At 45.7% G+C, this 27,617-nt stretch overlaps 1 protein-coding gene across 2 annotated transcripts in view; it reads right to left on the minus strand.

The window, feature by feature from the left end:
- Positions 1-27,617, minus strand: part of BSDC1 (BSD domain containing 1) — a 38,500-nt gene that overhangs the window by 3,434 nt on the left and 7,449 nt on the right. For both annotated transcript variants that reach the window (XM_056556545.1, XM_056556546.1), the window contains exons 3-10: positions 23,144-23,260; positions 21,091-21,258; positions 15,397-15,451; positions 13,340-13,455; positions 10,061-10,129; positions 1,637-1,718; positions 845-1,273; positions 305-402 (exon numbers count right to left, since the gene is read on the minus strand). In XM_056556545.1, coding sequence (XP_056412520.1) covers positions 305-402; positions 845-1,273; positions 1,637-1,718; positions 10,061-10,129; positions 13,340-13,455; positions 15,397-15,451; positions 21,091-21,258; positions 23,144-23,260 — 1,134 coding nt within the window. The remainder of the gene's footprint in view (positions 1-304; positions 403-844; positions 1,274-1,636; positions 1,719-10,060; positions 10,130-13,339; positions 13,456-15,396; positions 15,452-21,090; positions 21,259-23,143; positions 23,261-27,617) is intronic.

Raw genomic sequence — 27,617 nt, forward strand, 5'->3', positions numbered from 1 at the left:
AGACCACTGAAGGCGGAGAGTTCACTTGAGTATAAGCCAAGGGGGGGGTGTTTTCAGCACGAAAAATCGTGCTGAAAAACTCGGCTTATACTCGAGTATATACGAGTATGTCCTCATAGGCAAATCCACATGGCAGAAATCATGACTAATGCCTCAGTTGCCATGACAACCTACAGGCAAGATGCAATTCATTTAACTAATAAAAGTATCTCTCTGGGTAACCACATTATTTCAGCACATTTAAAAATATTAACAAGTGTAAAACCAGTATTTATCTGAAATCAGCCTAACCTAAAGCACTCACCTCACCAGATACTTCAACCCGGGACAGGGCCAGCTGTACCTCCTCTTCAGTCATATCAAAGTCTTTCTCCCAATCCTCACTGACATCTGTGCTAGAACCTGCAAGTAAAGAAGCCCAACTAAATTAGACTAATTAGAGGTCAGGTGATACAACTGTACAGCCAGACAGACATTATTCAGTTCGGCCATTCCTTTTGCAATGTAAGGTAAGTAAAGTAATTTCTCTTGACAGTGCTGGCACCTAATCATTAAAATAAGCCATTCCAACGGAGCAAGCATGCAGAGGCTGGCTTACTAGTGTCAGTCCTCTCAGCTGTGCAGTGTTTAACAGAAAAAAAAGGAATGCCACAATATATTGGTTTGGTATCATTGATTTGATAATACACAATGGCTAGGTATCATTCAATTGGACAGCCCCTATGAATATAAAAGTGGTGAACCAATACAAAAAAAAAGACCTCAGCATAACTCTCAAATTAATTTATTACTAAATATGTCTGAACTACTGGGAAAAGTTACGTAAAAATAAATAAAATCAGACCTTTCTGTCCATTGTTTGAAGGTGTGGATTTTCCACTGTCACTGTTAAGCTCAAACACCCGAAGATCAGAAGGTGGGTCATCCTTACGCACTGCATTGTGTGCGTTTCCTTTGGCCACTAGTTCTTCAGAGTTCTGAGGGGATTGCTGGTTTGGGTTCTCTTCTTGTAACTCTTCAGTAACTGTAGATGGACTGGCAGAGTCATGGGCTGGAGCTGTGGGACCGTGGTATGCGGGATTGTCAATTTGAGTGATGGGGGAGATGCTTTCACTGCTCTCTGAAGGGCTTGTGACACAGACAGTTTCTTTGCCATGTTGTTCTGGCTCCTCAGAACTGGTTTCCACATTGAGAGTTGGAATGGCAGAAGGTAATATCCTTAAAGTATCTTCATAACTGGAGCCACGATGTGAACCTGTTCCGACAAATTCTTCTAAGGACAAAGAAGACTATATTTAAGCACTGGTGATATTTATAGTCAGAACACTACTGCATTAATGAAGCCCTCCCCTGGGTGTCACATTAATGTAGACATAGCTTAGAATTACTCTGAAAGTGTAACAAGTTTATGTTGAACTCAGATGACAAGGTAAGCGTTTTAGTTATAACACATGTACATTGTATCTTCTCTTCCACTTTCCCTGTCAAAACTTTACTACATGAAGCTGACCTAGACACCTTGAGCTTCGTACATAAAAAAAGAAGAAAACATAACATGATTTAATAAGCAGGCTAATAGAAAGTATCCAACTGTTGCATACATTAAATGTAATATAGATATATTCAATGTGCTCACCCTCTTCTTCCTCCCATCTTGGATCTTCAGAATGTACGCTCTGCTCAGCTCTCTGCTTAAGAGCATCTCTCCGAGCTTCTTCCTGAGAACACAAATGTCATTGTCATTTCTATTAAAAAACAAACCCTGTATTACATACAAGTGATAAATACAAGTGATACAGTAAATAGATGATATCTCCACATTCACAAGAAAGATAATTGGTAATGCTACAAATAGCGAACTGAGTGCCAACTAAATCCAATTGAAAAACTGCAGAGTATGTTTCTGATGTACAATATTAGGGCTGTAGATAGCAACTAAAATAGTTGCAAAAGCAACCAGAATGTCAGCTGTGCTCACCATTTGTAAACACTGTTAGTGCTAGCTAGAAGTTGGTTACTTTTGCATTGACCAGTCAGTGTGAAAACAATGTTGCTGGCTGAACAAATTGACATGGCTCAAGGAAAGAAGAGAGAAGTTTCAGAGATATTACTGTCATGACCTGGCTCTTTATAACCTATAGGTGTTTGGTGGGAGAATGTGGAATCAGCACTAAAGCTTATACACTTTATTTCTCCTGAAATTTTCCATGATGTGGCCCTCACTTCCTGTCATTCCACATTTTAGTGTAAGCAATGTACACTTAATACACACAGGCCTTTATCATTGTAGGTGTAGCGCACTTTTCTACACCTTTTTTTGTGTGCTGGTAATGTGTAGGAGCATTTGATACATTTTGTGCAGATCACATTTTCTGAAATTTCTCTCTTCACATACACTAAAAAGCTAAGCCAAGTCTGGGCTGGTGTCGTTTTCAGTGGCTTTGCGCCTTTTCACAAAAAGGCGCAGTTCATGAAACCCATCCATATCATGCGTATTGCCAAAATCAGCAGAAGTGTGTAAACCAAAAGGTGCAAATAAACCCTGTTTGTGCCTTTTTTGCACCTTTTCTAGACACAACAAAAAACAGTCTAAAGACAATGATAAATGTCGGCCATAGTCTGCTATTAAAGGGGTACTCAGGTGGAGAAAAAAAAAAGAGTTTCAAAACAACTGGTGCCAGAAAGTTAAACAAATGAGTAAATTATTTATATTTAAAAATTGTAATCCTTCCAGTACTTATCAGCTGCTGTATGCTACAGAGGAAGATATGTAGTTCTTTCCAGTCTGACCACATTGCTCTCTATGACACCTCTGTCCATGTCAGGAACTGTCCAGAGCAGGGGAGGTTTGCTTTAGGGATTTGCTTCACTCTGGACAGTTCCTGACATGGACAGAGGTGGCAGCAGAGAGCACTGTGGTCAGACTGGAAAGAAATACACCACTTTGCTTGGAGCTCACAGCAGATAAGTACCAGAAAGATTAAGATTTTTAAATAGAAGTGCTTTACAAATTTGTTCGCCCTGCGCCCGGTCCCGGTATTTAAATCAGGGTCACGCCGTGACCCTGCATTATACCGGGTCGGTCCCGGCTATCACAGATCGTTGTGCCGCTCGGTATTAACCCTTCAGAAGCAGCGTCCAAAACGAAAGTAAAAGCTTCCCGGCAGCTCAGTCGAGCTGATCGGGACTATCGCGATAAAATCGCGATGTCCCGATCAGCTAGGACGCAAGTGGAGGCCCCCTTACCTTGCTCTGTCGCGTCCGATTGCTCCAAGCCTGAGCTACAGGCTTGAGCAATCGAGCCCCTAAAACGCTGAACTATGCAAAGCTATGGCTTTGCAGGAATCAGGGTAAAACATCAGTGTGTGCAGTGTTATAGCCCCCTATGAGAGCTATAACACTGCAAAAAAAAGTGAAAAAAAAAAAAGTTAATAAAAGTCATTTAACCCTTTCCCTAATAAAAGTTTGAATCACCCCCCTTTTCGCATAAAAAAAAAAGTGTAAATAAAAATAAACATATGTGGTATCGCCGCGTGCGTAAATGTCCGAACTATAAAAATATATTGTTAATTAAACCGCACAGTCAATGGTGTACGCGCCCAAAAATTTCCAAACTCCAAAATAGCGTATTTTTGGTCACTTTTTATATCATGAAAAAAAATGAATAAAAAGTGATCAAAAAGTCCGATCAATACAAAAATGGTACCGATAAAAACTTCAGAACACGGCGAAAAAAAGGAGATTTTTGTTTACTTACCGTAAAATCTTTTTCTCGGAGGATCCATTGGGGGACACAGACCGTGGGTGTATGCTGCTGTCTATAGGAAGTGTGACACTATGGTAATAAAAAAAGGTCGGCTCCTCCCAGCAGGATATACCTGCCTTCAGGCCCTGAGCTAATCAGTTTTAGTTCCAGAGCAATGGGAGGAGACCAACAGGTCAAGAAAAAACCCAAACTGTCCGAGAACCAGAAGAAAAAAAAATATATATATATAACCGAACACACCCTCAGACAGAGAACCAAAGGAAACCCCAAAAAAAGCGGGAGCTGTGTCCCCAAATGGATCCTCAGATAAAGAGATTTTAAGCTAAGTAAACAAAAATCTCCTTTTCTCTATCTGCTCCATTGGGGACACAGACCGTGGGACGTACCAAAGCCGTCCCTTGGGTGGGCAGATAAGCAGTCAGGCAGACGGCCGATCCACTGCCGCCTGCAACACTTTACGACCCAGACTAGCATCAGCCGATGCGAAGGTATGAACTCTGTAGAACCTCGAGAAAGTGTGCAAAGACGACCAGGTAGCCACCTTGCAAATCTGCGAGGCCGAGGCTCTATTCTGGAGAGCCCAGGATGCCCCAACAGGACGGGTAGAATGAGCCACAACCCTGAAAGGAGAAATCTTCCCCTTACAGCGATAGGCTTCCGAAATGGCGGACCGAATCCACCGAGAAATGGTGGCCTTGGAAGCAGGTTGTCCCTTACGACGACCTTCCGTAAGGACGAAAAAGGAATCACACTGACAAAACGAAGAAGTGATGGAGAGATAAGACCAAACAGCCTGAACTACATCCAGCTTGTGTAGTAAGCGCTCCTTAGGATGAGAAGGAGAAGGATAAAAAAGACGGGAAGACGATGTCCTCATTGAGATGAAAGCCGAAACCACCTTAGGCAAAAAGGAAGGATCTGGCCAGAAAACAACCTTGTCCTGGTGGATCACCAGAAACGGAGAACGGCAGGAGAGAGCTGCCAATTCAGACACCCTCCGGATGGAGGTGAGAGCAACAAGAAACGCAATTTTCCAAGAAAGGAGGCAGAGAGACACCTCTCTAAGGGGCTCAAAGGGTTCGCCCTGGAGGGCACTCAGAACCAAATTCAAGTCCCAAGGGGGAGAGGGTGACCGATGAGGAGGAACAGCATGCGCCACTCCTTGAAGGAAGGTCCGGACATGAGAATTAGAGGCCAGGGGCCGCTAGAAAAGAATAGCAAGGGCCGAAACCTGACCTTTAAAAGGGAACTGAGAGACAACCCCAGTTCCAAACCCGACTGCATAAAGGAGAGAAGACGGGGAACCGAGAAGTTTACCGGGGATAAGTCCTGAGCTTCACACCAACGAAAATAAGACCGCCAAGCACGGTGGTAAATTCTTGCGGAGGAGGGCTTACGAGCCCTGAGCATGGTGCGAATGACTTGGGAAGAGAACCCACGGGCCCTCAAAACCACGGTCTCAACCGCCACACCGTCAAATGCAGCAACTGTAAATTGAGGTGGTAAAGAGGACCCTGAGAGAGCAGGTCCGGATGGAGCAGAAGGCACAGTGGAGCATCGTCCAGGGGCCTGACTACATCGCCGTACCACGACCTTCGGGGCCAATCTGGAGCTACCAGAATGGCAGGGACGTCCTCTGTTTTGAGCTTCCTCAGCACCCTGGGAAGGAGCGGAAGGGGAGGGAACAGATAGGGTAGGGCAAACCCCGCCCAAGGAATCACTAGGGCGTCCACGGCCAGAGCCTGAAGGTCCCGGGACTTGGACACAAAAGGAAGAATCTTCCGATTGTGCCGGGACGCGAAAAGGTCCACGTCCGGAATGCCCCAGAGGTCGCAGAGTTGCGCGAAGACCTCTGGATGTAGAGATCACTCGCCGGGGTCGGGTGAGGACCGACTGAGGAAGTCCGCTTCCCAGTTGAGCACTCCCGGAATGTGAATCGCTGAAATGGCCGGAACCTTGCTTTCCGCCCAGGTGAGAATCTTGGTCACCTCGGCCATGGCTGCCGAGCTGCAAGTGCCGCCTTGTCGATTTATGTACGCCACGGCCGTGGCGTTGTCCGACTGGACGCGGACAGGACGGGACTGAAGACGGGACTCCCAATGAAGAAGACAAAAGAAGAATCGCCCGTAATTCCAATATGTTTATCGGAAGAAGGGTCTCTCGGGGAGACCAGAGTCCCTGAACCGTCCAATCCCTGAACACGCCGCCCCAGCCCGACAGGCTGGCATCCGTTGTAACTACCTGCCAGTGAAGGGGAAGAAATGACCGCCCTTGGAGAAGAAGGGGGGGAGCAGAGCCAGAGCAGAGACTGACGGACCCTGCGAGGGAGAACAATCTGACGATCGAGGGACAGAGGAGACCTGCCCCATCGAGAGAGAATCGCCAGTTGAAGGGGGCGGTAATGAAACTGGGCAAAGGGTACAGCCTCCATAGTTGCCACCATCCGACCCAGGACTTCCATACAAGTGCGGATGGGGACTGAGACCTGGGTCCGAAGGGAGCGGACCCCCGACAGAAGCGCCAGACATTTGTCCAGCGGGAGGCAAATTCGGGCAGAGGCCGTGTCGAAGCGAAGTCCCAAGAAGGTTAGAGACTGGGTAGGACAGAGGACTGACTTGTCCCGGTTGACCATCCACCCGAAGTGATCCAGAGTGTGGAGAGTGACGTCCACATTCTCCAGAGTCTGGGCTCTGGTTGGAGCCTTGATGAGAAGGTCATCCAGGTAGGGTATCACCGAGACTCCCCTCGACCGTAACAGGCCCATCACTGGCGCAAGGATCTTGGTAAAGACCCGAGGAGCCGTGGCCAGACCAAAGAGGAGGGCTACAAATTGAAAATGCCCCTCCGGAACCGCAAAGCGGAGGTACCGATGATGGCCAGGAAATATTGGAACATGGAGGTAGGCATCCTTGATGTCCACCGATGAAAGAAACTACCCTTGTTCCAGGGACGCCACCACCGAACGGAGAGATTCCATTCGGAAGTGGCGGATAAGAAGATGATGGTTGAGACGCTTGAGGTCTAGGATTGGTCGCACAGAACCGTCCTTCTTGGGAACCACAAAAAGATTGGAATAGAAACCCCGAAACCATTCCCCTGGAGGGAGAGACTGGAGAGCCTCTCGAAATTGCTTCACCAGAGAATGAGACCGGGGGGGCCCGGGATCGAAAAAAGCGATCCCTCGGAAGGGAGGCGAATTCCATTTGGTAACCGTTGGACACCACATCCCTGACCCAAGAGTGCTGAATGTTTGAGGTCCAGATGTGTTGAAAAAGTAAGAGACTACCTCCCACCCGAAAAAAAAACGCGGGTGGGGGTCTCACTTCATGCAGAAGTGGGTTTGCGGTTGCCTGATTTGGGCGCAAAACGGCCGGACCGGTTGGAGTCCGACTTCCAAGAAGGGCGCGCCCGGAACGAGGGAGCCTTCTTGTCCCGCGAAGGCGCCTGCCCGGACCCTTTGCTGGAGCCAAAAGGTCCGAAAGGACCGAAAGGAAAAGGACTTCCTTTGGGAAGTAGGGCGAGCCTTATTTTGAGGCAACAAGGAACTCTTACCTCCCGTTGCCTCAGAGATAATCTCATTAAAGCGCTTGCCAAAAAGACAGCCACCTGTAAAAGGAAGCTCAGTGAGAGACCTTTTGGAAGCGGCATGCGCATTCCAAGCTTTAAGCCACATAGAGCGGCGGAGAGCCGCTAAGTGACCCACAGCAAAGGCAGAACAACGGGCTGACTGCATGGAAGCTGCACACAGGAAGTCCCCAGCTTTAGAGCATTGGAGAGCAAAAGCAGATAGATCCTCTGGGGGGGATTCCGCTAAGATACCCTTATGGCACCACTCCGACAGGGCCTTGGACACCCATGTCAAGGCGAAGATGGGAAGAAGAGAAGAGCCAGCTGCTTCAGAGGCAAACTTCGCTAAGGATTCTACCTTCTTGTCCGTAGAATCCTTGAAGGCAGCGGCATCTGCCAGAGGCAGTGTAGTCGCCTTAGAGATCCGGGAGATTGGTGGATCCACTGAGGGAGGGGAAACCACCTTAGTGACAAAGTCCTTGTCAAATGGATAACGTTCTTGAATCGTCTTGATTCCCGGGAACCTCTTGTCTGGATGTTTCCATGCAGATTCCAGAATGTCGTCAAAGTCAGTGTGAGAGCTGAACCTTTAAGGTGCTGGCTTGGCACGATGAAAGGATACTCCTGGAGTGACATCCGAAGATCCTGGGAAGGTGTCTCTTATGGCTGTCACCAATGAGTTCACCGTTTCAACTGAGTCCGAGCGGTCCTCTGAGTCAGATGTCGGCTCGGAAGCCTCGTTCGCCAGTTCACCAGGAGAATGTGAACGAATAGAGGCAGTCCTGGAGGGGGGCCACCCTGACGAGGCACTCCTAGTACGCTTGTGAGAGCGTGAAGTATGTGGAGACGAGGAGCGGGCCCTCTCAGAGGCCCTGTGCAGGGAAGACCCCTTCAAAGCGGACACCACTTCCCGGGAGGCCTCAGCCACCGAATGGGAGACTTGGGTCAAGTCAGCCATATACTGGGTCAGGGAAGAAACCCAGGCTGGTGGAGCGGCTGAATCCACCGGAACCGAAAGGGCATCAGGGGGAACCAGGGGGTCTGGGGGAGCAGTGGAGCAGGCAGGGCAAGTGGGCTCGGTAGAGCCAGGCATCTTGATATTACAGTGCTTACAGACAAAATAAGTCACTGACGTTCCAGGTTTCTGTTAAGAGGGAGGAACAGCTCTGGGTACGGACATAATGAGAAAAGATCCAGGAACTTTCTCACCCTAGTCTGTGTCCCCTGGCAGCTGCAGTGAGGAGAACTCTGCTCCGTGCAACTAGAGTGTAAGAAACAGGCCAGCCAATAGTAGAGAGTGGCGTGCCTGAAGCAGAGGCACTAACTAATTGGCCCCTTCTATCTGAAAATCGCGTCCACAGCGCTCATTGGAGGCTACTTCGCGCCTCTGAAGAGCTCCGACAGGCCTGTGGGCGGAGCTATATACAGGCCGAGAAGAAGCTGTAATGGTGCCCGCTCCTTGTCCCGAGCGCACATGTCCGCCGCATATGCGCTCGGGGGAACAGAGGGGGAGGCCTATACGCCGGCAGAGACTGCAGGAGAAAGTGAAAGTAAGCCGGCGCAGAGAGCGCCCGGCCCGAACCAGCGCTGCGGCTGTCAGCCGCATATAAGGCGCTGCGGTCGTAGCCACAAGTAACCACACACACACAAACACACAGTGAAGTATACAATGTAAAACATAGAGTACATGCCCCCTAAGATGTCACTGCTCCCCCAGAATAAAAGTCCAGCCCCTGTATAAGCCAGCCCCATAACCTGAAAAGGTGGGCCAAAAACAGGGGGTCTCCAGAGGTTGCAAGTCCGCACCTAAGGAGAAAAAAGGGGGAAAGTACTTACCTCAGTCAGAAGAACTTACCTAATGGGGTCTTCAGTGAAGTCTTCAGTCAGCTTTAGTTACCTGCATCACGCCTGGCTGCTATGTAAGAGCGAGCAGGAAAATAGGGGGACCCGGACCCATGAGGTACCAACCCAGGCGCTGACTGTTGGCGAGGGGGGGGTTTACAGCGCATATACGCAATGTCTGTGCCCCCTTACTCGCAATGGGGAAACAGGGAACCGGAGTCCTGAGTCCCCACCTGAAAACAGGAAAGAAAAAGGAATAAAAAAACTAACACATCCCTATACTAGGAAAACAAAAAATCTGAAGACCTGGTCTGGAGAATTCCAGACCATGTCCACCTCCTTCAGACACTAAGCTTAAACTGATTAGCTCAGGGCCTGAAGGCGGGTATATCCTGCTGGGAGGAGCCGAACTTTTTTAATTACCATAGTGTCACACCTCCTTGAGACAGCAGCATACACCCACGGTCTGTGTCCCCCAATGGAGCCGATAGAGAAAATTAGCCCTCATACCGGCCCGTACGCGGTAAAATTAAAAAGTTATAGGGGTCAGAAGATGACAATTTTAAACGTATACATTTTCGTGCATGTAGTTATGATTTTTTTCAGAAGTACGACAAAATCAAACTTATATAAGTAGGGTATCATTTTAACCGTATGGACCTACAGAATAAAGATAAGGTGTAATTGTTACCATAATATGGAATTTTAGGTGCAAAATTGAAAGCGTTATGATTTTTAGAAGGTGATGAGGAAAAAATGAAAATGCAAAAACACTGAGTCCTTAAGGGGTTTATGTTGTGTTCAGGCAGCCCAAAGTCAGCTGAAATATTCTGTCCATACAAAAGTAAAAAAAAAAAACACATCCTAATACACGTTGCTAAATACCTGTTCCAACTGATATACTTTGTAGAAATATCTTTGCCAGAATTCTGAGTGTGAAACTGCCGCAGGTACCTATAAAATACATATTGAGAGTTAGAGGAAAAAACAGAACCAGTTTTTTATATACCACACAAGATATTTATGGTATATTTATACTGAGTAGTTAAGATGGAATCTGCACCAAATCTGACACATTTTGTGTTATTTCTGCCTTGAATCAGACTCCAATTGACTGTAAAGGGATTTCAGCCACTATGTTCTCACAGCATAATTTCCACACAGAATTTTCTGATCTAAATCTTGCCAGAAGAATTAACATGTCAATTTTTCTGGGGGAATTCGCAAGTAAACTCCCATTAAGTCAATTTTAGCTCCAAATTCTACTTAATTTCCACGCAAAATAAGTGCCATTTCTGCTATATTTCTTCTTTATTTTAGCATGGAGCAGAAAAACGATTTCTGATCCAATATTTCGGCGAGGAAATTTTCCCCAAAATTATAAAACAAAACATAGTCATGGGTAAACTTATTGAATAATGGAGGACTAAGGAATTTTAAAGAACCCTCGCAGTATTTAGACGACTCAGCTTTCCTCAGAAAATGGGAACCGATCCACTTGGAGTATTGTTTAAGTATGCTGACTGCAGTGCTGGAGCGGAATGAGGCAGAATATGCTTTAGTAACAGAAACCCTAGGTAGAGCCAAGGTGGAGCTGTGCACACGTATGGCTGAATCCCAACGGCAGTGGGGACATCTTATCCCCTATATTTTGGATAGGGAATAAGATGTCTAGGAGTGGAGTACCCCTTTAAGTAGAGCTTAAAAAGAGGAATCAGATGTTTATTAGACGATGTAATAAAGGATTCCAAAAATACATTTAATGGATAAACTGGGGAAAATAGGCACAAAGAGGAGAAAGACATAACTTTTATAAAAGAAAGAGAATAGAATAATCAGGGGTGTTTTAAGGCGGAAAGGGGGAACAAGTCAACGTCTACTTCTGATTAAGACTAAGTAGCAAGATAAGAAATCCAAAGTTGCTAGAATGCTTCAAATGATGTAAGGGAATCTTTAAAGGGGTACTCCGCCCCAAGACATCTTATCCCCTATACAAAGGATATGAGATAAGAACTCTGATCATGGGGGTTCCGCTGCTGGGGACCCCAGCGATCTCTGCTGTGGCACCCCACACATCCGGTGCACTGAGCAAACTTCGCTCCGTGCCAGATGAATGGCAATGTGGGGCGCAGGCTCGTGATGTCACGGTCATGCCCCCTCAATGCAGTCCATAGATTTGCATTGAGGGGGCATGGCCGTGAAGTCACAAGCAGGGCGCGGCCATGATGTCACAAGCCTCCATTGCTAAACCAGACAGGGGAGCCCCGCGATCAGGCATCTTATCCCCTATTCTTTGCATAGGGGATTAGATGTCTAGGGGTGAAGTACCCCTTTAAGGATGCTGGATAACCTCTTGTTGGTCATTATTCAATTAACTAAGGGAAGAAACAGGTTTCCAGCTGTGAGCTTGCTTACACCGCAGCTGAGGCCATCTAATAGGTTCCTCAGACTATCAATAAGATAATGTCAATGGGGGAGATTTATCAAAATCTGTCCAGAGGAAAAGTTGCCGAGTTGCCCATAGCAACCAATCAGATGGCTTCTTTCATCTTTGAAAAGGCTTCTGAAAAATAAAAATAAAAGCAATCTGATTGGTTGCTAAGGGCAACTCAGCAACATTTCCTCTGGACACGTATTAATCTTCCCAATGACCCTAGGGGTTTGATCTGTGCCTGCCTGGGATAAAGTATTATAGATATAGTTATTCATCAATGAAATTGCCCATTTGTGCTCACAAAATGTAGTACTTTGGGTAAGTGGGTCTCCCATCAGGACCAGTACTTGAAGAGTTCACCATTGTGATCACTAAAGAAACCTCCTTCCTCAAAAATCTCCTTCTCCACCAGTTCTCGATGCGAAGGAGAAAGGGTAAGAAAATCCGATTTACTCAAAATGGTGGGTAAACCTGATTCACTCTATATAGCCTAAACATCTAAAGATTTTCTCTGCCATAACTGTTAATGTCATGTTGAGTTCAGCACATGCTTTTTCAATCATGCGCCCTAAATCAACATTAGAATGCAACTTATGAGGTAAGCAGAGACGTGTATAATAGTTTAAACTGGGTAGCCCTCTGAGTGAGGTGTTCCTTTTGGGGGTACAGAATGGAATCTTGTAGCCTGCAGAGACTACTATATGTTGCAAGCATTGGAAATATCCTGAAAAGGAGTGGGAATCAGGACTGTCGCAGTTTAAAGAAAAGCTATTTTTGGCGCTTTTGATTTAGCTTTCTTTAAAAAAGACACAAGCTTGAGATTACTAAAATGTATCCCACCTTTTTTTTAGGGGTGTCAGGGCTTTAGAATTTGCTTTGGGGCAGATGGGAGTGCTTGCCGACTGTTGCCTTAGAGATAATCTTGTCTAGGTGGCTGCAAAATAGAAGACAAGCTGAGAAAGGGGAGATTTTTGTAGCGTTTGCACCAGCAGGCTAGCACTAGAGCCAGAGAGTTCTGTGAATGGCTATATAGAAAGGCAAGGAACTGCCAACACAATACTGAGGATGTCCCTTGCTAATACTACTGGAGATGATGCAATGAATTCAGCTTGAGAACAGAGAAAAAAGGGCCTGCCTAAAATGTGGCCTCAGGAATAATAAAAGATGATAAATACTCCCCTAGTTTGCTTAAATCATGTAGGCAAAAAATAAAAAAAAACATTCTTTTTGGCTCCTCTGATTCTTCCTACTTCATCACTGCTTTCCTGGTTGCATAAAGAGAGCAGACATCCTATATTGAGAACAACTTTACACAGGTGGGGGTAGGTCATACAAAGAAACAGGGAAGGGAGTTGGCTGAGCTGCCACGAGGGATGTAATCGGCCATGATGTAATCCTCTAGTTTACCAGAAGTCATCCATACAGAGACTATCTTTATCTACAAACAGGAGCAATCTCTGGACTGGTGGTCACACTGGGGATCCTATGAAACAGTTGCCAATAATGAAAAGGTTTAAAATGTATGCATGAAACTGAACTGGGATGGTAAACCTTTGACAAAACAACAAACCAATAAAATTGAGATTGTCGGCGGTTCCACTCTGATCTCAGCTAACAACCAGGAAGATTATTATTTAGGATGAGAACCTGTACAAGGATCTGCGGACAGTTCTGGGTTTATACATTCTAAATGCTTCCCCTGTATATAGGAAAAATGTATATAGAAATACCATTTTGGTGTACAGTGCACGGATGGAAGGGCTGGAAACCAGTAGTTCTGAGATTTCAGTTTTTCTTTCTTCCGAGTCCCAGGAAGTCAACCATTTGTCAAACTGTGCAAAAGGACCTGTCATTCACAGGACATGTTAAGGTTGTTAGTGGAGGATCAGAGATATAAACACTACAATTAAAGGGGTACTCCGGTGAAAACCTTTTTTCTTTTAAATCAACTGGTGCCATAAAGTTAAACAGATTTGTAAATTACTTCTATTAAAAAATCTTAATCCTTCCTGTACTTATTAGCTGCTGAATACTACAGAGGAGATTCTGATGACATCATGACCACAGTGCTCTTTGCTGACATCTCTGTCCATTTTAGCAAATATATGGTTAGGGCAGCACTGTGGCTCAGTGGTTAGCACTGTTATCTTGCAGCACTGTGGTTTGGGTTCAAATCCCACTAAGGACAACATCTACAAATAGGAGTGAGCGCTATATAAATAAAGAGTTATTATTATTATGTCAGCAGAGAGCACTGTGGTCGTGATGTCAGCAGAGAGCACAGTGTTCCAAAAATAAAAGTATTTCCTCTGTAGTATTCAGCAGCTAATAAGTACAGGAAGGATTAAGATTTTTTAATAGAAGTCATTTACAAATCTGTTTAACTTTATGGCACCAGTTGATTTAAAAGAAAAAAGGTTTTCACTGGAGTACCCCTTTAATGCTTTGTCTGTTAAAGCGACAACCTTAAAGTGTACCAGTCATATGCAAAATAAATGTATATAATGAATATAATAATGTTATATGTATTTTTATAATGAAAGTATCTGATTGGTTGTTATAGGCATCTGCTGCTCTGCAAGTTTGGATACATTTTCCATTAAGTGCCCAAATATTCAAAGGTGGCATATGAGTCCTTCCAAAACTGGAGTTTATGTGTGATGTATATATTGGATTCTAACCACACTAGTCTATAATACATGTGCACATACCCACACTATTCCAAAACTGAAGTAAGCCTTAAAGTGTACCTGTCATTTGCAGAAACGTTTTATATAATGTAAAATATAGCATCAAATGTAAATTTGTATTATACATTTGTTAAAATGGGTATACATTTGGGTGATAAAATGCCTGCAGAGACAAAATACAAGAAGTGAGGGCAGGACAAGCAGGGCTCTGTGCAGGCGCCTGGCTTGTCAATCATTCTGCTATGTGAGCTGGAAGCCTATCACAGAGCCCTGCTTGTCCTCGGTGCACAGAGCCCCGCTTGTCCTCGGTGCACAGAGCCCCGCTTGTCCTCGGTGCACAGAGCCCCGCTTGTCCTCGGTGCACAGAGCCCCGCTTGTCCTCGGTGCACAGAGCCCCGCTTGTCCTCGGTGCACAGAGCCCCGCTTGTCCTCGGTGCACAGAGCCCCGCTTGTCCTCGGTGCACAGAGCCCCGCTTGTCCTCACTGCACAGATCCCATAAACTCCAGTTGTGGAAATGCTCATGCACTTAGGGGAAAATGTTTCCAAACCTACAGAGCAGCAGAGCCTATAACAACCAACCAAATTCTTTCATATTAAAAAGTCCTCCTAAAAATGAAAGCTGGAATCTGACTAGTTGCAATGGGCAACTGCTCCACTGTCCAAGTTTTGATATATCTCTCCCCTCATTTTCCTACATAAATGAACCATCAACACTGATCATCCCATCTGCCTTTTCATGAAAGAATGCTAGGTGATTCTCTTTATATCAACTGATAGCAGTACGTTTTTACCATGAATAATGGTTATATCCCAGCACATAAGAAGTTACCACTTAGTCTTGCTACCCAGCACACTGTGTCACCAGAGCAACTTCACTTTGCCACTGCAATAGAGTGTGGTTGGCCCACATGCTGCAGTTGCAATATAGTCCCAGCCCTGGTAACACAGCCCATCCACTTTAACCAGGGAGAAAAGTACAGTACATCTGTGTCGGCACGCTCCCTGGTAGCTAAGTGCCACGGGGCAAGGGTATGTGATAACCCCTTTAAATCTATCCCCAAGTTACATTTTTGTACTGTACTAAATATTAATTTACCATCAGGTTCATTGCAGTAGGTTGCGGGATCAGATTGCAAACTGTACAAGCGTGCCTGAAAAAAAAAGGATAATACATCTGTAAATAGCAAATCATAAGCCTCCCCATAATAAGGACTGGCATGGTGATAAACTGACTGCTGTGGGTCCAACTTCTCTAAAACTTATGATCAGCTTTCCATGCAGTACATGGCAGCCATTCATATGAATGTATGTCCATTAAATATATAGACACTCAGTGGCAAACCACCCTATATGATGGCTACATGCCCTTATAGAGCATATGAACAAGGGTACAACTGCACAGTAGACTTTTATTGGATAGTTTTTAGTGTTCCCTTAACCACCTCCATCATTGCAGAGCTGCAAAAAAGAGATCTTTTTTTGTACTCACCATAAAATCTCTTTCTCGTAGCCTTCATCGGGGACACCTTACTGATGGGTATATGCTATTGCCATTAGGAGGCGCTAACACTAGAAAAAAAGTCGGCTATTCCCTGGCAGGATATACCCGCCCACTGGAAGTGAGGTAATCAGTTTCATCACAAAGCAGTAGGAGAAGCCAACAAAGACATAAGTACGAAGGACCCTAGAAACGAATCCCGGATAAAAAAAGATACTCTGGACGAAAAAATGAAGAAATGGGTGGGTGCTGTGTCCCCCAATGAAGGCTAAGAGAAAGTGATTTTATGGTGAGTACAAAAAAAATCTCCTTTTCTCGGTCGCTCTTCATTGGGGGACAACTAACTGATGGGACATACCAAAGCAGTCTCCTAGGGTGGGAAGAACAACCACCAGAGAAAGGGAATCAGTCCTGAGACCAAACTCACGTGTCCACAAGGCCTGCGAACGAGCCCCCAGGCCACAGACAAACTAGGCCCAGAAGTTGAGCTTTCGGAAGATCCCTCATCCATGGAGATGGACTAGGATGCCCAGGAAGTGACTGTCCTCTGTAGAGACCCAAGACACCCAGGCCATATAGAGAGACAAGAAAAGGGCGACCAAGAAGCCAGATGGGTCGGAACCATCCCGGAAGCAGATAGGAAACAACTCCAAGGGACACAGCAGGGGCCCGCCATGAGTACCCGGAAGGTGACAGCAGCCGGGCTGGTGCAGTCCGGATGACAAGGATGCTCTCTAACTCGAGAGGACATGAACCCCTGAAGGAAGAAAGGAGCGGAACGCCATGAAAAGGGGGCATGCTGGGTACTGGAGAGACCGACGTGGAAACTGGAGACGACTGAATCACCTGGAAGACGAGCCAGTGAAATCAAACGGACAAGAAACCAGCAGAATACCCCGAAAAGGAGCATCCCAGAACGCCGGAGCGGCCGACATGGAAATTGGAGGTTCCTGAGTCACCTGGATGACTCACACATGAAGAGTAAGGAAAACAGACACCAGCAAAAACTCTTCAGACTACAAACTTCCATGTCGAAACATGAAACAGTGAAAAAGTGCAGTACAGAAAGACCGCACCATCAATGAGATCGTGTGGGAGCCTGGGCCGGATCACTACACATGCCCGATACCTCAACCATCCCCAAGGCCCAAGGACCGGAAGAGTGTCCCGAAAGGAAGGTACGCCACAGTATCCTAGGACAGAGTCCGAGCCAAATCTAACCGGTCTTGAATCCCAGCGAAAAAATGTCCCGCTAGAATGGGAACGGAGGGGGAAAACAAAGGGGAACCCAGCCGGAACTCTCATGTTCTGGGCCCAGGAAGGTTACTCCAGAAGACTATGGTGTCAGTGGAGTACAACTGACACAGACAAAAAGGGAAGGAAGAACACACCCTTCCAGGGAGATTGCTCAGAGGGAGGAGAAGAGCACTGGTAGGACCCGAACAACAGACGGTGGCTAGACCAGCTGTCGCCGGCCATACAAGATTACATAAACTCATTTTTCGGCAGAAAAAAAATCAACAAAATAGTCCCCCTAGTGGAGGGAAAACAAGGGTGGTCGAGATGAAACTCAGGTACTGACCCTGTCAAACACCCAGATCCACGTACCCCCTGTGGAAAGGGGATAGGCAAATTCACCAGGCACTGTAGGAGCAGGGAAATGCTGTCCCATAGCCACGGAACAAAAATTGGGTGGACGTAGCCCCCAGGGCCCCAGCGACAGCCCATCGCTGTATAGAGGAGCTCCCTTGTGTCCCTAGAGGGATCGGAATCTTGTACACTGGAGCTGGGCAAAAATACAAGACGTGTTGAGAGCCATTCCGGACGATGACTAAGGCAACAGAGTAGGTGCCTGAGACGCCCTGGCAGAAAAAAACTGAAAAGTACCTGGAGGCACATGGAGGGGCTAAACTGACTGTGTCGCCCTAACAGGCCCCATGTAACAGGTGCTCAACTGTCGCATAACTGCGGAAACAAAATCACAGGAAGGAAAGGTGGCCTCTACACTACAGAACGGCCTTAACGTATGTAGGGACACAGACATGGGTACCTCACGATTGTAGTGTGGTACCATTTGGACTGCAGCCATGAAAGAAACCGCAGACATCAAAAGGACCAGAAGGAAAGGAGGTATGCCTCTAGCAGACCCACATTGCAACCCTAGAAAGGGGGAACAGAGTGATGCTGAGAAAATCCCTGGGACCTGTAGGAAAAAAAAACACCCCATCTCCTAATGGTTTCACACACCAAGACTGCTGGAGCAGACTCAAGAGATGAGGAATGTATGTGGAACATGAGACATGCAGACACAGTCTGACTATGTGGCATAGGGACCTTGGCAGCACCGGGTCCCTCATACGGAAACATACAGTGGAGTGAGATACCAGCCTTCAGACAGAGTAGCAGGTATGCAGAAAAGGACCTGATAAAGCAGGGAAGCCCACAAACCAGTATGTGGTGCATTGCATTAGGCCCACGGAGCAACATGGGGAGACTCGAAACTACACCTTGGCAGTGGGTTACCTGAACTACCATCCACAGTGGGGAAAGCGTATGGTAGTTGACCCGACATAGTAGCAAGCCATGCAGAAAACCGTCTGGCCGACTGGAATAGGATTTCTGGGCGCACAGGGTCAACTCAATGCAACCTCCCACAGAAGGCGGGGAACTGGTGTGCGGCATATCTAACCAACGAACTGGTGGTGTAGAAGACCTAACAGACGAAAATTGTCTGACTGGCATCAATCCCGTGTACCTGTAGGGACCCTCCTCCAGATCCCTCACCTAGTAGTGAAGTACAGGAAACCTGGCTAAGACCGCGGCAGCCCAAAGTCGGCTCCTGAGATCAGAGACCGAAGGCGACGGAAACCAAGCAGACAACAATCTGGCTGAAAAAGAACACCTCCAGGTGCTGGCGAAAAAGGGGGACAGTAAGATAGGCAATAACTGTGCCCCTTTGCCATAAGTGGGAGGGCGTGGAGGCCTAGGAGATATGGATAAAAACCCCGCCCCCCGGAGATAGGAGCCATGGAATGCATCCCTGTCATCCCGTATAGGGTCCTAGGACATGCTGGGGCAATTCTACATATAACGTCCACAGCAGTGGGGAACCGGAGCCCCAGCCGCAGATAAATCAGCCGGGTGACAGGCGGCAGAGGAAACCATGCAGGCCACTGTCTGGCACACTGGTATGGGTCCGTAGTAGGCAACGAGTCATTCCGTCGGACACCTCACACAGTAGAGAGGTACCGGAACTCCAGCCGCAGATACATCAGCCGTGTGAAAGGAGGTGTAGGAAACCATGCAGAGAACTGTCTGGCTTACTGGTATGGGTCCATAGTAGACAACGAGTGATTCCGTAGGACACCTCACACAGCAGTGAGGGACCGGAACTCCAGCCGCAGATACATCAGCTGTGTGATGAATGACAGGTGGCAGAGGAAACCATGCAGACCAGTGTCTGGCTTACTGGTATGGGTCCATAGTAAATAACGAGTCATTCTGTTGGACACCTCGCACCAGCAGTGGGGTACCGGAGAACCAGCCGTGGACGTGGCAGCTGTGAATGACAGGTGAGACTACTGTCTGGCATAGTGATATCAGGTCCAATCCATGCCCCGCAGGAATATTCCCATGAAGGCCTGCGTTGGATGTGGGGATCCAGAGCACTAGCCGCAGATGCAGTAGCCTGTGGAGAAGAGAATCACATAGCATGACATGCCAAGAACACCCCAAGGATAGGTGGTCGGCAGACCTGACAGATGAGGAAACCTGAGCGTCTGCCAGGAACACAAAAGAGCTTGCACATGACATGGCACTCAGGGGTAGGAGGGAACAGATTGCTAAAATATATCCCCCGGTAGGTTCCAAGGGAACGTGAAACCCTGGCAATAACCCGCCACGGCGGTCTGTATATGCGCTAATATATCCCCTGTGACAGTGAGCAATAATGCAGATATTAAACTGATGAGAACAGTGCAATACAAGTATTGGCCATAAGAGGGTGCCCAACCAAGGAATATATATATATATATATATATATTTTTTTTTTAATCATGTGTTAAAAAATATAAAAAATACAATAATGTGGCCGGAAGGGAGCGTGGGGCGCAGGGAGCAAAGTGCTGCCCGCAGAACCTGTCTCTCTGCAGGCAGATGGAAAAACCCCTGGAGCAGCAACGGCTCATAGCAGCGTGCTATAGAAGCACCTGCCAAGCCGCTGCACAGCTCAGAGGTAGGGGAAATAGCAGGCCGGATAACGAGCTCCCACCTAGCTACAGCCTCAGGAGCAAGAAGAACTTCCTAACGGAGTGCTCACAGCGGGGAAGGAGGGCTTAGCTAGAGGCACATTGAGAAGTGCATACCTCACTGAACCCTGCCCCCTAGCAGCGCGCGAGCCGGAGAGGAGGAGCTGCCTGGCCTCCCGGCCCGTGTGTTGAGTCAGGGGATCAAGGGCGGAGCTATGTGCCGCCATGATCCTCCCCCGAACTCCCGCCGGCTGAAAAGCACTCGTCCGGGAAAAAGTTCCTGGTAACCCCCTACCCAAGTCATTTGGTGTAGCCGAAGCTGCATGAATAAAATAGCAAGGGTTAACCCCCTCACTGCCCGGACCCCCCCAAAAAACAGCCCCAGAAATAGGGGCATAATACCACTGCTCGTTCAGGGAGGGGGTGTTGAATACTCATCTCTGTTGCCCCATACTCACCCAAGATGTCTTCAGCCATCTGCATCATGTCATGCTTGCCTCCTGCTGATACTAGCTAAAACTGATGACCTCACTACAGGTGGGCGGGTATATCCTGCCAGGGAGGAGCAGACTTTTTTTCCTGGTGTCAGCGCCTCCTAGTGGCAAGAGCATATACCCATCAGTTAGGTGTCCCCCAATGAAGAGCGACCGAGGAATGCCAACTTTGTAAACCGTGCAAATTTACTACCATTTAGCTGTTATTCAGAGAAAGATATGCAAGTCAGGTGGACCCATGTTAAGGATAGCAGCAGGGAAGGGTAGAGAGTTACACACCAGCTCAAAGAATGGACAGGGGAGAGCACACAAAAAAAGCACACAGAAGAGCAGTTTGCAGGGAATAATTAAAGAATTATATAGGCTGTGTATAAGAATAGAGAGAAAATACAGCAATATTAAATAAAAAAAATAAAAAGATATGGAGAAAAGGTTATTTTTGCTTTAAATAAAAAGCTATAAAAATAGCTTTTCGTATATCTCTATAATCTTTCTGGAACTAGACACTAAAGTTACCTTGCCACTCTACCAGTCATCTCTGGATACAATACCTTAGTGCTGTCATAAGGTTCCGTAGTCCCAGATGGTGTGGCCATCAATGTAATAACATCACAATCAATTGTCTTGTCAGGCGATGGAGCGAGTGTGTCAGAGATCACTCCGAGAAAATCTGAAAGACTTTTCTTTACTTTTTCTGTGGTCCCTGAGGAACCTTCCACCTGCAAGATGGACAGTGCATACATTTACCTAAATGGTTTTTGCAATAAATGGTTTACAAGTGTTATATTGAGGACTAATATTGGTGAATGCACTTTGTCATTATTACACATATATTTATACACAAGGAGCGTTATACTTCTTTTGTTTATTTTGAAATTGCTCAAGCTTCTACAGCATTTCCACCTTTAGTAGATGAACGCTATTCGTTACATATCCTTTTGTTTACTCCTAAATTCAGACAAAGAAATGCTGGTTGTGTCTGGTAACACACTGTGGTAAACTTCTGCTAAATAAAATGGACTGTTGGTATATTATTTCTGTGTGGAGGAACCCAGAAAACAACGGGTACCACAGCACCCATTTAGAATTCCATTATGAGATACTTTTACAATGCTTGTGACTCACATTTTCTTCTAACTTATTCTTAAAGTAAACCTATTAGCAGTAAAACCTATTAATAACTGCTGACAGTGGGCATTACTACTGGCATTCATATCCTACCTTTATTATTGGAGCCCATGCTTTTAAACTCTTTAAAAACGTATTGATGTCATGCAGAGTATCAAGGAGTGCCACAGGCCAAAGCACTTACCCACTTAACCTGCCCTCTAAATGCTGTGCGGTCTGATTCTGGCACATGTGTGGTGAGCCAGTGAGGCTTTTCACAAGCTGCTGAGAAACTAGGAATTGTTCATGAATTGAAGAAGGGAGCTCCCTAAAAGCATTGGATGTGTTGTACCTGTTAATTTATATTTTGGGCTTTTAACAATTAAATATATCATCACATGAGTGGAATCACGGAGTGTTGCCCAACAGACACATAGAGACACAGAAAAAAGGGAACCCAGAGTAAGAATAGAGTACAGGGATGGTAATGTGAAGAATAAGTGATAAGCATAATAAAAGTATCTCATGAAAGTAATTTGAAGGTGTGCTTTCCCCACATTTTCCACGTTCCTTGTCATTTTAGCAAACCACTGGAATTTTGTATATATGAGAATGAGTTAGTGGTGGATAGTTGTCACTCTCGAAGAGTAAGTAGTCCAATTTTCTTGTGTGCGTACAAATAACCAAATACAATGATGCCCCCAAAAGTACATTATAACTGTTCCCATGCAAGACAGTTAGAAGGTACATTATCGGATTTAGTCAAAATAAGATCTACAAGAAATAGCATCAGAATGAAAGCAGGAGAAGGTCAGCCTGCTGGCATGTAATAGGATCATATTTCAGCTAGAAAATATATAAGCCACGCTGTTAGATTGCCATTGGTTGCTCGTTTTTTGAGGCAATATAATTTTTAAGTTTTTCTTCTGCAGCCTAAGGGTACGTTCACACGAGCGGATCCCCAGCACGTATTGCGCTGCGGATCCGCCACTGAAGGACCTCTGTATTCTGCCTAGAGATGAGCAAACTTACAGTAAATTCGATTCGTCACGAACTTCTCGGCTCGGCAGTTGATGACTTTTCCTGCGTAAATGAGTTCAGCCTTCAGGTGCTCCGGTGGGCTGGAAAAGGTGGATACATTCCTAGGAAAGAGTCTCCTAGGACTGTATCTACCTTTTCCAGCCCATCGGAGCACCTGAAAGATGAACTAATTTATGCAGGAAAAGTCATCAACTGCCGAGCCGAGAAGTTTGTGAAGAATCGAATTTACTGTAAGTTCGCTCATCTCTAATTCTGCCTTTACAGGTGCCTGCTCGGAGCAGCAATACGCCGCTATGAGCAGACACACTGCGATGTGCGATTTGCCTCACGCATGCGCAGTATACAAGCATATTTTCTTATTTTTTCATTTTCTCCCTGCCATTTCTCCTTCCTTATACTTGTCTTCTATCATTATCAGCAGCATACATTACTGAATTATATATACATGTAACTCACCGCCAGCTTCTCCTTGACAACAGAAGCAGTAGCTGCAATAGTGCATGCTGTGTCATGCTGCACAACGCGTGTAAACTCTGTTAGGTCTCTCTTCATAAACTCCAAAGCCTCTGCAGACTGGACAGACAATGAAGAATCGGATTAATGTCATCATTATTGTGGACCAGTATATCAACTAATAAGGGCATCCTGCACTGTGCCATTGATCTGTTAGTCCTCTAGGAAATGTCCAGACAAATGTGAATTTCTTTGTCAGCAGAATGTGTCACTGCAACCAGTGCCGACAGTGTTTGTAACACACCCTGTTCATACTGGAAATGGGAACATCAAGTTTACAATTTATTGAAACGTTTCCAGGAGGAATGACAGAGAATGATAATCATCCCATGTGATTTCAGTAGCTTGGGGCTGTTGCAGCCAGCTATTAACCCTTTAGATCGCAGTAAAAAGATACCAAACCCCAGAATTGAGTTCATCACTGCATATCCCAGAAAAATGAAGTAAAAAGCGATCAAAAAGGCTGATCAAACTTACCCTCATACAGCCCCATATACGGAGAAATAAAAAGTTATAGGGGCAAGAAATACCAAATGAAAAAAATAAAAATAAAGCAGTAAAACATGACGTGACCCCAGCTCTCTCACTGAGGTATGCGTGTTGCCTACCAGTAGACGGCACACGCTCTATTCATTTCTATGGGAGCGCCAATTATGCCCAAGTGCTGTTCTCGCGTCTTTTCAGCACTCCCATAGAAATGTGTGCCAAGTCCATCCCGGAGATTGCAGGGGCCCCAGTGATCAGCAACTTATCCCCTAACTGATAAGATCATTTTTTCCATAGTTCTAAGTTAAGATTTTTGTTCGACTGCAAAGTAAACAAGAACCCCCCCCCCCACACACACACACACACACACAAAAAAAAATAGAAAATTTGCAAAAAAAAAAGCTTTTTTTCAGATTTCACCTCACCAACAAAAAAAAATTAATGAGCCTATGTTATGGAAAAATTTAAAATGGCTCTTAAAGGACTAGGAGGGAAAAACAAAAGTGCAAAAATGAACAATGTCCTTATGGGGTTAAAGGGGTACTCCGGTGGAAAACTTTTTTTTTTTTTTTTCCTGAACTGGTGCCAGAAAGTTAAACAGATTTGTAAATTACTTCTATTAAAAATTATTAATTCTTTCAGTACTTTTTAGCAGCTGTTTGCTACAGAGAACAATCTTTATTTCTTTTTTTTTGTCTTGTCCACAGTGCTCTCTGCTGACACCTGATGCCCGTATCAGGAAATGTCCAGAGCAGGAGAAAATCCCCATAGCAAACTTACACTACTCTGGACAGTTCCTGACACGTACAAGAGGTGTCAGCAGAGACAGAGAGGATTAAGATTTTTTTAATAGAAGTAATTTACAAATTTGTTTACCTTTCTGCCACCAGTTCATTTAAAAGTTTTCCACCGGAGTACCCCTTTAATGGGAATCTGTAGGATGGTTCCACATGAAGGAATGTTTCCCAACCAGGGTCCTTCCAGCTGTTGCAAAAATACAACTCCCAGCCTTTGGCTGTCTGGGCATGCTGGGAGTTGTAGTTTTGCAACAGCTGGAGGCACCCTGGTTGGAAAACACTAACATAGAGTAACTAATTACAGCTCAGTCTCTTCAAAGTCCTACTTTTACATTTCTAAATTTCTCCCTATAAGACGATCTAATTTTTTCATATATGTAAATGAGGAGAGTCCAGAGCCACTGCTCTGGTGGCCTGGATGCACCAAGACTAAAGTAGATATATAAAGTGTATTTTGTTATTTTAGCACCCTAGTAGGCTGTTTGATTATATAGCTCAATCCCACTTTGTTGTGCACATGTGGGTGGTCAGTTCACTGTATATATCTTTGACGACCCCTTTAATAGTTCCCCATGGGAAACCCATCCCACATGAGCACAACATCTAATGAATACAAAGCTCCAATAGGAAACTATGGTAATAGTAAAGGCCAGGGGAAATATTTAACCAGTATGTTATGATTTTTCTAGTGTTCTTGTATTTGGGCTAGATACCTCAGACAAACCCGACACTGCGTAGTCTAGAGAAATATGCCACCCTTCTTCCTCTCACCAACGCATTAAAGAGGTACTCCCTGGTAGAAACTTAATTAAGGATATTACACCGTTCCTATAGAGTACCGACCCTCCTTCACACCAATTATCCTCACATCTCTCCGCTGTGCTTCCGTGGATGCGGCTTTAGGGGAACCTTGTACCACCCTTGCTGGAGCTGCCCCGTGGTGGCTGAGTTGTGGACACGGGTGCTTGACTTGTTGACAGCTATTTTTCCCTGTAGAGTACCACGTACCCCTTCTTACTGCTTGTTTAGTCACAAACCCCTTAGAATGCAATATCGCCCATTTAAACTCTCCCAATATGTCCTGTTAGCCACTCGCATACACATCGCCGCTCGTTGGCGGACATCAGACTTACACTTCAGCATGGTGGTGGAGAGGATCAATACTATTATGCTGAATGACAAATTGTCTGCTATTAGGGAGGATCGGGTGGACCATTTTAATTTACTGTGGGATCCCTGGTTTTCCTCGACATACTGCCCGGAGATCGCCCATCAACTCTTTCTTTACTGTCCCATGGCCATACTTGTGGGGGGGTGGGGTGGGGATGGGGGGTAGTTAGGTACTTCGGAATTTATGTAATGTTGTATCTTTTACGTTAACTACTGACGGTGGTTTGGCATTGTACTTCCTCAACTGGCTGATTGAATGGCACCATACCTTTCTTCTTGCCTAACATGCATATTGTTCTTCTACTGTACTGCTATACTGCCTGTGTACCTGTTTGTAAAGTTATTGGTTAGGTCCTCGGACCTGTATTTCTTTGTACAACTGTGTTACACCTGTGCTATTTTTCATATATTCAATAAAGCTTCATTGTTGGATGATTAAAGAGGTACTCCACCCCTAAACATCTTATCCCCTATCCAAAAGGATAGAGGGAAAAGATGTCTGATTGCTGGGGTTCGGACGCTGGGACCCCCCGCGATCTCCGATGCAGCACCCCAGTCATCCGGTGCACGGAGTAAACCTGGCTCCATGCTGGATAACAGGCGACCACAGCTTCCTTGTTCAGAACGCCATGGTGCCAGCCTGGAGATCGCAGGGGTCCCGGCGGCCAGACCTCCACAATCGGACATCCTGCGGATAGGGGATAAAATGTCTAGGGGCGCAGTACCCCTTTTACCTATTCAGCTGTGCTTCCATACTTATTTATACAGAGATTAATGCCAGCATGGTATACAGAGTGCCTTCTGTGAGACTCTAGAGAAGGGATATGGAAAAAGATTTATCAAAACCTGTGCAGAGAACATGTTGACCAGTTGCCCATAGTAACCAAATTGCTTCTTTGTTTCTTAAAAGGCCTCTGATAAATAAAATAAGTTATCTAATTGGTTTTTATGGGCAACTGCACCACTCTTCCTCTGCACAGATAAATCTCCTCCTCCCAAACTACTAATCTGGCACTCTAAGCTAACAATGTAATGGATCACACAACTGTCTATCCACTGCCAACACTAGCACCTGGGGAACAGGGATGTGAAAAACCTATCGCCCGATGCCCAGGACATGTAGTTCCGGGCACCGGGCAGGTAAATTTTTCATAGCTTTAGCCCTGTATCGGGCAAGCATAGCCGGACCGACTTCCCTCTTTTTATTTTAATTATAATGCCGGTGTGAGGTGCAGGAGCGGGCACAGACTTGCATGGGACGCAAGTTTGCACCTCACACCGACACTCAGGGTGTATAAAGCGGGCTCCTGACTCAAGCCCGCTGCATACTCGCCAACCCCCGGCTGGTTTCAGTAGCCGGGGGCCGGCACTAATAGCCCAGCATGCGGTGAACAACCCCCCCCCCCCCCCCCCCCGCAGCGTGATCGCATCGATGGCGATCCACTGGGGAGGTAGCCGGAGGGCTTACCTCTGCATTCATGGCTGCCCCCATAGATCTGCATTTGATTGAGCCTGCCTTGAGCAGGTTCAACCAAATGAACACAGATCAATGGAGTTCAATAGAACTGCATTGATCTGTATGAGGAATCTAAATGATTCCTCCTAAAAAAGTGTATTTAAAAAAAAGAAAGTTTAACAAAAGTTTAAAACACCCATTAACCCCTTCCATATTAAAATCACCCCCCTTTTCCATATAAAAATATGGAAACATAATTAAAAAAAACATATTTGGTATTGGCGCATGCGTAATTGTCCGAACTATAAAAAATTTACATTTTATATCCCGTGCGGTAAATGGCGTTAACATAAAAAAAAAAAAATTTCAATCACAGAATTGCATTTTTTATGTTTATAACATCATATCCCAGAAAAAATGAAGTAAAAAAGTCTGATCAATACCAAAATCGATACAAACAGCATATTACGGCCCAAAAAATGTAAACATGACGGAAACTACACAAATT

The sequence above is a fragment of the Hyla sarda genome, chromosome 2 (assembly GCF_029499605.1).
Source record: "Hyla sarda isolate aHylSar1 chromosome 2, aHylSar1.hap1, whole genome shotgun sequence".
Lineage (NCBI taxonomy): Eukaryota > Metazoa > Chordata > Amphibia > Anura > Hylidae > Hyla > Hyla sarda.